The 10729-nt window shown below is 42.6% G+C and overlaps 1 protein-coding gene across 1 annotated transcript in view; it reads left to right on the top strand.

Moving 5' to 3' along the window:
* The window catches only part of TDRD9 (tudor domain containing 9), a 148558-nt gene that overhangs the window by 120195 nt on the left and 17634 nt on the right, over positions 1-10729 (top strand). Inside the window, 3 exon segments of the mRNA XM_030558641.1 lie at positions 209-382; positions 1239-1350; positions 7729-7941. Coding sequence (XP_030414501.1) covers positions 209-382; positions 1239-1350; positions 7729-7941 — 499 coding nt within the window.

The raw sequence follows: 10729 nt of genomic DNA, 5'->3' as shown, positions 1-10729 counted from the left end.
GCTAGAATAATTTCATTTTAGCCATAATTGTATGTAAAAATGTTCTAAAGGTACATAGGACAGATTAAGCAGTGGCTGTGAGACTACAAACATTTTTGCATTTCTCTTACCTGCTCAGAAGTGGGCCAGGAGAAGAACTGATCCACTTTTTACTCAAATAAAGTACCTGATTCAGGGATTGGATGATTTGTGTGTTTTTTTGAAACAGAGCCTTTGTGGAGTTCTCCCGTAATCCAGCAGAGCGGTTTAAAATCCTTCCGGCAGTGTATATGGCACTTAAAATGTTTCAGCTAAGAATTCCGCTTGAACTCAATGTTCATCCTCCAGAAATGATTGAAGGAATAATGGAGGGAGTGACATTGACAGGATTGAGGCACACAAGGTATTGCATTATGGAGAGAGACTAGTCTCTTCATAGTCCTAGGTTGGAACAAGGTCTCTCTTTTATTTTAAGATCAAGTGTGAACTACCTCTGTCATCACCAAAACTAAAACAGCCCACTTCGGATATCAAAGGCATAATCTTATGCCAGGGAAGAATTATTCTGAAGGGTGTTAAATACAGAAATTGTGGTGAAATCATTAACTGAACACTTGAGGGGGCGGGGCTACTTGTAAGTCAAAAATGGCTTGGTCTAGGAACCAAAAATTTTGTTTTTCTTCTTAGTTGGGACTGGTGTGTTTTGAATAGTTTTAGGGGTATTTTGTTGGTTAAAATAAGTTTGAATGCGTATTCAAAACCTGCAGAGTTCTTACCCATCAGCCTTGCCATATGGGGTTAATATCTGGTGAGCAACAGGTAGGTATGTGTGTGTAGTGATAGTTGTGTAATCAACCTAATTATCTTTTTTCATAACTTAACCTTAAAAGAGATGCCATTGTGGAAAACTCAGTTGTTAAATCTAGGCTTTTGTGAATTTTATAAGAATTTGGTTGGGCAGCTGATACGTTGCATGTATCAGCAGGCACATAAAACATAATTTCTCAATGGTCTGTTGGATTTTCATAGCCCTCCCCCATTCCACCTTTATTTATTTTAAGTACGGACCATACTATAATATATGCATTTGGGGGCCCATATCTTTCTTTCTAGGTATAAGTGCCTCAACTTTGTTTTAGACCCAGATAGAAAATGACTCGGGTTCATTTTTATTAAACGGAACTTCAAATTCTCACTTCAGAAAAATCCCAGAACATAGTGCTCAAAGGATTATATTTGTATTCAATTATGTTTTTTAGAGTAAATGTGGACTTTCAGAAGCAGATCGTAGAGCCTATGCAAACCTCGTTCGGTGCTCTAGAACAGTCACAGACGATTACAAGCCTCCCCTTGTCCATCTGTGTCACAGAGGTAGGAAAGTTTTGTCACTAAAATACTAACCGTACCTAATAAATCTTTTAAAGATTCCTCTGTACAAACACAGCTAAAAACTGGAAATAGTGGAGGAGGGGTTTGAAACTTTTTTTCATGGAATAGGATCATTTGGGGAAATAAGCAACTTCTCTCAAATTTAAAACATTTGTATGTAAATAATAGTCTCGATATTGTAAGGCATGGACTGTGCCTTGTGTGTTTGTACATTTTGGGAGCTAGTAGAAACAAACAGTAACTGGAAGTGAAATTTAAAAAACAAATACATTTTAACTAGATATAACTCTTCAATCAGTTTTTACATAACCCGAAATCTTCTTTTGTATAATTGTCCATGTGCCCATTCTGCTGATGGTACACATGCACCTCGTGTTAGAGATCAGAGTCTTTTTGGCCATCGATGCCCACCCGTAGGGCATGCCTGTGCTCTCCAGTCATCATCCTGTGCTATGATGGCATATAAGGGCAGGCCGGCCCGCTACCATTAAGCTCCTCTCAGCACCTCATAGCTTAGAGATGGAGCCCAACAATCCAAGAAACTGACAGCATCCTTGATAGCCTTAGCTACCCAGCTTCAAATAGAGTGTTATTAGTTGTTTGTTTGCCTGTTTCAACTTTTACTAGTTATTTGCTATGGCGTTGTTCAGCTCACCTAGGTTTAAACACTGCCCCTCATGAGAGAGCTGTTCTAAGAAGGGCAGGGAGGCCTGATTTCATGTCTTCCTAATGACCAAATGAACGAGACCAGCTTCTGAGCTAAGCTATCAAGTACACCCTGTCTGTGAGTCTTCTGAATCCAAGAGTGTCAATATGGGCTTGTGACTTTGAGAGCTCCAACTTGATCAGTTGCTCCTAACTACAACAGTGATGTCACCCTCACACTGCATGGGGTTATAAGCCCCAGAGGTAGGTCACCCATCAGGGATTCCCCTAAGAGGAATTTCACAGCTCAGAACAGCTCTTGCTGAAACTCGGCACTAAGTTGGTTCAGTGCCACAACCCAGCACTTCTGCACTTCAGTATCTCTCACTCATCTGCTACATATGGGCTTAATCCCCTTCTATCTGCAGTTTCTGGAGGCAGTTCAAAGCTGTAGCACCAGCCTGACTTAGCCATGCCCCTTTTTCTGGCCTGCTGCCAGAACTTCTGCCTTTGTGACACCTGTCCATGGTGGTTCTCTTTGCTCCTCGCCTTTCCTTTCTAACTTTTTTTTTTTTCATTTTCAGGCAGTACTGAGCAGCCTTCTTTGTTCTCTCCGCCATCTGGACAGGGTATTTAGCACCCTGTGGAATGTTGATACTCTAAACAAGTTATGTGCGTCTCTAAATTCACAGGACCTCTTCTCTTTAGAGAAAAATAGGACAAGATAGTGGCTGAAAATGCTGCCAAACCTAAACAGTCCTTCTGCTCTCCAGTTTGTGCTGTAAGAAGAAAATCCAAACCCACAATCAGACGGAATTGCTTCTTTCATCTTTCTTTCTCACAGAGGTTCCAGAGGAAAGGTAACAGATATGCAAAGGCAAAACTTTGGAGTGGAGCATGCAGAAAAACTTGAGGTACTCCCACAACCTTCCAGGGCTCCTTATGATGATGAGTGAATGTGCCTCTGCCCAGATCTGAACTTGGGAGGCAGAATTTCCCACTTTTCAGAGGGATGTGCACCATGGATACTCAAGCTAAGGGTTCCACTCCATCCTTTCATTTAGTCTCCTGTCACCAACACTCTCACCAGGTGCACGCTTGTCCAGAATGAGATCTCACATCTCCTGGACATGCGAACAATAGAGTTCCCCAGAATAATGCTTCTGAGGGTTTGACTCCATCGTCATCATTGTTCAGAAGTGCACTGGTGGAGTCAGGGCCATCCTCGATCTGAAAAGACTCAACAAATGTATGAAGAAAACAAAGTTCCAGATGGTGACTTCACTGTGTTAAGGGGACTTCCTAACCTCAGTGGATTTAGCAGATGCATACCTTCACTTTCCAGTGTGCCCCTGCCACTGCAGGCTCCTGAAATTGGCTTATGGTACGGATATTACCAGTACCAAACTCTGTCATTTGGTCTCTCCTCAGCCTTAAGGGTATTTATGGAGATGCTGGAGATGATCATAGCCCGAATCAGATCCCACGGTATTCACCTGTTATCCCTTCCTGGATGACATAGGGAAAGTGATCCAAAAGATAAGACAAGAAGCAGCAAAAGTGCTAATGCTAACTCTGCGCCTGCCAAGAAGATCCTGGCTTTCCAGCCTGATACAACTAAAGCTGAACCACCATTACAGATACTGGTGAGGGCATACATCCTTTATTAAAGACCATTTCTCCATTAGGACCCAGACCATCTTCATCTGATAGCCTGGCTGTTGGAAGGGACGTTTTAGCCATGCTTGGTCTGTCTTCCAAAGTGATAGAGACTCTGCTGTCTTTTAGGAGAACTTCCATTCTAATAGCCTGTTTCTCCATCTGGACCAAATTCAGTGTTTGGTGTCAAGAGCATAAAGTAAATGCAAGAGATCCTGGGTTTCCAGTTATTCTGGGCTTCCTTCAGGAAGGAGTGGATAAGGCACTACAGCCAAGCACTCCAGGTGTCAGCCGTCAGTAGTGTACTGTTTTGCAGGCTCCATGGGCTACCTGGCCAAGAACCTCAGATATGGGTTCCTTAGGGAAGTTAGACTGGTCAGAGCAGCGATCAACCCAAGCTTCCCAAAGTGGGACCTAACATTGGTGCTGGATGCCCTAACCATCCATCCCTTCAGATCTCTGGCATCTATATCTTTCTGCCAGAACCTGTTTTGTAGTTGTCGTCATGTCCACCAAATGAGTTTCAGAACTGGGAGAATCTAAGCAACATCTTACTGCATGTTCCATGATGACCAGTACTGCTAAGAACTTCACAAACATTCTTGCCTATGGTAAATCTTCCTTGCCATGCCTTGCAGGAGATTGTCCTCCCTTCATTCTGTCCAAAGCCGCAGCTACTGATTGAGAAGCTATGGCAAAGCTTGGGTGTCAGAGGAGCACCAACAATTTATATCAAACATACAGAATCCACAAGGAGATCAGACTCTCTTTGTTTATTTTCACCTGGGGTATCAGGGCCTTAGATATCCAAGCTATCCCTCATCAGATGGATCAGGCTGTGTATTCTTAAGGCATACAAGGCATCCAGTGTCCCTGTTCCAAAAGGAATCAAGGCCCGTTACCCAAGATCCATGGCAACCTTGTGGGTCAAAAGAGTGTGTGCTTCCACCACAGAGATCTGCAGAGCTGCGACATGGATATAGGCTAACACCTTTATCAGACCCTATAAAGTGGACTTGGTTTTCCTCAGTGCCCTCCTTCAGCAAGAGGGTGCTGCAAGCAGTGGTCCCATAATAACCTTGATGTTTGAGCCATCCTGAAAAAGGGCAGTTTCCCCCATTTTTCTTTGTTTGTTCTCCTATCTCTCTCTACTCCTGTCCACTGCTCTCTCTTTCCCATATGTAACAGAATTGCTTACCCAATAATTTCCTTTCTGCTATCAGCAACTCCAACAGTTCTTCTGACCCTGGTCAGCTCTCCCCCAGAGGGTCAACAGTCGTTTGGATATTTACTGTATAAGCAAGGACTTACTGTTGTGACAGAGTTTCTCCTCTGTCTTGGTTTATTGGCGGATTTGATCGCCTCTGAGATTCATCATGTGGGTCAGGGAACAACCCAGAGACCATCCCCTCTGGTAGAACCCACAGTCCAGGTCAATTCCTCCTGTGTCTGATCAGGAGTTGGGAGGTTTGGGGGAAACCTGGGCCTGCCATTTACTCCGGGTTCCAGCCCAGGGCACTGTGGACTGCAGCTGTCAAGAGTGCCTCCTGGAACAGCTGCATGACAGCTACAACTCCCTGGGCTACTTCCCCATGGCCTCCGCCCAACTCTTTCTTTATTCTCACCACAGGACCAAGTCCTCCAGCAGTATGCCTTCTCACTCTCAGCTCCTAGTTCCTCTTGCTCCCAGCTCCTCACGTGCACGCTACAAACTGAAGTGAGGTCCTTTTTAAACTCAGGTGCCCTGATTAGCCAGCCTGTCCTAATTTATTCTAGCAGTTTCTTCTTAATTGGCTCCAGGTGTCCTAATTAGCCTGCCTGCCTTAATTGGTTCCAGCAAGTTCCTGCTTGTTCTGGAACTGCCCCTGTTACCTTACCAAAGGAAAAGAGATCTGCTGAATTTGGGACTAATATATCTGTCTTCTAACACTCTCCTGTAGCTGTCTGGCCTGACCCTGTCACACTTGGTTGGCATTGGAATTATTGTTACTAATTATTTTCTACAAGTTTTTACACAGCCTTGGAATAAATCCTCTGGTAGCTGGCTAGAGAACAGGGTGTGGCTAGCACAGGTTGTGTTACAGCTTTTAACTGCCTCTGGAAACTAGACAGGAGGGGAATAGCCCAGGCATAGCAGAATTGTAGGAAATGCTGCTAGCAGAAAGGCAAATATCAGTTAAGAAATCTTCCATTTGGGGAAGAATATGGCACCAGCATCAGCACAATCTACCTTAATGCCCCCAGCACTGACACTTCTGATACCAGAACTGGGCATCTCAGGACAGTGTACTGTCACTATAGTGGTGATTACTATATCACCTCTACATCTGTTTATCAGCTGGCAATTTCCTGTAGGTGTTGTAGTAGAAATGGGTCTTGAAAGAGGATTTTAAGGACAAAGTAGTGGCTCAGCATACTACTACAGGAAGGCTATTGCCTACCTAAGGAGTGGCATGGAAAAAATGGGAAGGTGCAGCAGAGGCTGGCAGGCATCCTTAATGATGTGTAAGGGAAGACAGATAACATATATCAGCAGATAAATAGGTAGGGCTTAAGTTGTGAAGATCCTTGGAAGTGAGAAGGGACCTGTATACGCCACAGTACAGAGGGACCAAATTCTGCAGTAGCAACACCTAAATTCCATAGCTACTTTCATGTATTCTGTTGCCTTGAAATCCCGTTATTCTCCATCTCCTTACCCCCCTCCTCCCCACACAAACCACATAGCTGTGGCTCAGAGTTGGAAAAATATTCATTGAGATAAAAATCTCTCATTATTTTTGAATGATAATTTTCAAAGAGGGATATTTAGTTGTACTCTCCAGGAGGCCTGGCTCCCATGATGTGGTCCAGCTCAGAATGACCTTTCTCCTTGTGTCATGGCTGAGTGATGAGCTTGTAGCTGGCTTCAGTGGCTCATCTTCTCTCCTCCCCAGGTGTTGGATTCTGTGCTGTTCTCCAAGTACCTCTACTCCTAGCTCAACTGTTCTGGCTTTGTCTGCTCTTTGGCTGGAACCTGGGCTCAGTTCTGGCTCCTCAGCTTGCTGTTGTCTGGCTTCAGGGAATGTGAACTGTAGTCCATTAATGTTCCTTTTTCTGGAGAGCTGAAGAGCAAGAGGCAGGTCCCAACTGAGCAAGAAGACAGGGAAAAGAATGTTGGGTAGCCTGCCAGTAGGACTCAGACTGGAGATCAACATGATCTCAACAGAAGTCCATGAAGATAATTGTAGCATTTTGAATAGACTTGGTGCGGGTAAGGTGGGTGTCAGGAAGACCCCAGAGAGGAGGAAGCATCAGAATCATACTGCTTTTTGGAGAGATCAACTTAAAGGGCTGATAGAGCGATTGATTTCAGTTCATTTTACTACTGACAGATAATTCCTTTGTTTAATAAATCAGTTTTTAAATACAAAACAAACAATTACAAAAAAAAGTCGCCTAATAAATAAATGTGCATCATCCACCATTTTCTAATGTAACAATGTAAAAATTAAGCATCTGAATAAATGTATGTAAAGCTATATCATTCTTTAAATGTGTATGGATATAATGTATTCTCCTGGTTAACAAAAGTAAGTACCAAATTTAGTGTCAGGGCTATATTTAGTTGCAAACCAGCCTATCTTTAGGAAAATAACTAAGAGAGTACAAATACAAAATAAGATTAAAATTGAAGATTTAAATCAATCTATTATGCCAGTGTGCCTGATCTTCAACTCTTGGTATGTCAGATTTTACAACGATGTTCATATAATAGGTCTCTTATTTACAGGATCTGGTGCAATGGATGTGAAAGTTATGCTTCTTCATTTAAGAAATACATCAGGAGTTTGAAAACTACTACCGTAAATGCTTTCCAAGATTAGGAATGCTTTAATGTATTTTTCCCGGTATGCTCTGTAACACAAAAAAATTTTTTTTAAGCATTGTAAGAATAAAAATCATATGAAATCAGATTTTAATATAATATAAATATATAAATTTAATATAATATAATATAAAAAGATGACTTAAGAATTCAAAATATTTTAGCAAGTTGTATCCTGGTGTTTTTAGGTGATAGAAGTTGGACACTTCTGGGGTTACCGAACAGATGAAAAAAATATGATTGCTCTCAAAAGGCTTACTGCTGAGATTAACCACCTGGACCTGATGCCTCTACCAGTGCGTCCATATCCTGATTTAGTTTGTCTGGCACAGTTTACTGATTTTGAAAACAAAAGATACCATAGAGCCCAGATCTTGTATGTTTCTGGAGATTCTGCTGAGGTATAGTAATATGTTATGTTATATTGAATGGTAAGAACTAATTGGATTAACAATCTTGTAGTTTCATATTTTTAATGAAATACTTTTCTGACAATTACAAACATACTTATAAAGAAAGCAAATGTATAAAAGCAAACGTTAGCCGAAGTGCCGCATGAGAAAATGAATGATAGGTCAAAACGCAACAGGGGAATGGTCACTTTGTGACATTGAAGGAGAATTTTCATAGGAGAGAACAGCGGGTCATGTAATAATGTGTGCTGAAGTAGAAGGTAGCAAATGAAAAACTGAAAACAGGCTCCAACTACAAGATCTGTAGGTTTGGAAGAATACTTCAAATAATAATTGTAAGTCAACTTGATGAATCAGTGTCAGCACATAACAACTGAGAAGGTAAATTCTGACAGAGTGGTCAGAAATCACAACTTGATGGAATCACGTGTTCTCAACTGTGTGTGTGAAAAAGGATGGCCAGTGCGTAGCCCTTATCTGCACACTGGGGAGGGATAGCTCAGTGGTTTGAGTATTGGCATTCCAAACCCTGGGTTGTGAGTTCAATCCTTGAGAGGGCCAGTTGGGGATTTAGTTGGGGATTGGTCCTGCTTTGAGCAGGAAGTTGGACTAGATGACCACCTGAGGTCAATTCTAACCCTAATATTCTATGATTCTATGAGTTGGCTTCTGAGGGCTTGTATTCACTACTGGGGAGATTGACGCTGCTACAATTGATGCAGCGGGTGTTGATTTGGCAGGTCTAGCGAACATCCACTAAATCGATAGCAGAGTGCTCTCCGGTACTCCAGCTCCCTGAGAAGAGTAAGGTAAATTGACCAAAGAGCATCTCCCATTGATGCAGCTCAGCGAAGACATGGTGGTAAGTCGACCTAAGCTACATCAGCTCCAGCTGGAGTAGCATAACTTAGATCGACTTACCCCGGTAGTGAAGACAAGCCCTCAGAACAGTTACATGCTACCTCTTTGTGGTGTCCAGAGGTTCCCCTTCCAAGAGCCTTGATTGCACTGTATCAGTGACCCCTGACCATTGGCTCCCTTGAAGCTAGGTGCCCAGCTACAGCTAACCACTCCTACTTATGGTAAAGCTTGTTTGAGGTTTGAATCAGGCTTGCAGGTAGGTTAGGGTTGTCCAGGTTTCTTGGTCAAGGCATAGTCAACATCCAGAGACATAATTTAAAAAACCCCCAGTAATGATGATAATTAAATAACATGTTGAGGTCCGTTAAAAAGCATTTGGCCATCTGGATTTGGCCAATGGTCCGCCTATTGACTACTCCTGATGTAGGTGTAGCCTCAGGCACAGGCTGGCTGAGCTTTGCTCTAAGGCCATCAGCTCTTATAGATGTGGTGCCCCTCAAATGCAGGTGCAGTTTCATGGAAAGCTAGCAACCCTTTCTTGACTTTGCTGTTCCATTCTTGGCATGATTTCCCAAAGATAATAGCAAGAGGCTTAGAGGAGGTATCTGAGCCTCTTGCTATTATCTTTGGGAAATCATGGGAGACGGGGGAGATTCCAGAAGACTGGAAAAGGGCAAATACAGTGCCCATCTATAAAAAGGGAAATAAAAACAACCCAGGAAACTACAGACCAGTTAGTTTAACTTCTGTGCCAGGGAAGATAATGGAACAAGTAATTAAAGAAACCATCTGCAAACACTGGGAAGGTGATAGGGAATAGCCAGCATGGATTTGTAAAGAATAAATCGTGTCAAACTAATCTGATAACTTTCTTTGAAAGGATGATGAGTCTTGTGGATAAGGGAGAAGCGGTGGATGTGGTATACCTAGACTTTAGTAAGGCATTTGATACGGTCTCACATGATATTCTTATCAATAAACTAAGAAAGTACAATTTAGATGGGGCTACTATAAGGTGGGTGCATAACTGGCTGGATAACCGTACTCAGAGAGTAGTTATTAATGGCTCCCAATCCTGCTGGAAAGGTATAACAAGTGGGGTTCCGCAGGGGTCTGTTCTGGGACCGGCTCTGTTCAATATCTTCATCAACGATTTAGATGTTGGCATAGAAAGTACGCTTATTAAGTTTGCAGACGATACCAAACTGGGAGGGATTGCAACTGCTTTGGAGGACAGGGTCAAAATTCAAAATGATCTGGACAAATTGGAGAAATGGTCGGAGGTAAACAGGATGAAGTTCAATAAAGATAAATGCAAAGTGCTCCACTTAAGAAGGAACAATCAGTTTCACACATACAGAATGGGAAGAGACTGTCTAGGAAGGAGTATGGCAGAAAGAGATCTAGGGGTCATAGGGGATCACAAGCTTAATATGAGTCAACAGTGTGATACTGTTGCAAAAAAAGCAAACATGATTCTGGGATGCATTAACAGGTGTGTTGTGAACAAGACACGAGAAGTCATTCTTCTGCTTTACTCTGCACTGGTTAGGCCTCAACTGGAGTATTGTGTCCAGTTCTGGGCACCGCATTTCAAGAAAGATGTGGAGAAATTGGAGAGGGTCCAGAGAAGAGCAACAAGAATGATTAAAGGTCTTGAGAACATGACCTATGAAGGAAGGCTGAAGGAATTGGGTTTGTTTAGTTTGGAAAAGAGAAGACTGAGAGGGGGCATGATAGCAGTTTTCAGGTATCTAAAAGGGTGTCGTCAGGAGGAGGGAGAAACCTTGTTCACCTTAGCCTGCAATGGTAGAACAAGAAGCAATGGGCTTAAACTGCAGCAAGAGAGATTTAGGTTGGACATTAGGAAAAAGTTCCTAACTGTCATGGTAGTTAAACACTGGAATAGATTGCC

The sequence above is a fragment of the Gopherus evgoodei genome, chromosome 4 (genome assembly GCF_007399415.2).
Source record: "Gopherus evgoodei ecotype Sinaloan lineage chromosome 4, rGopEvg1_v1.p, whole genome shotgun sequence".
Classification (NCBI taxonomy): Eukaryota; Metazoa; Chordata; order Testudines; family Testudinidae; genus Gopherus; species Gopherus evgoodei.
This window is presented reverse-complemented; position numbering and strand designations above follow the sequence as displayed.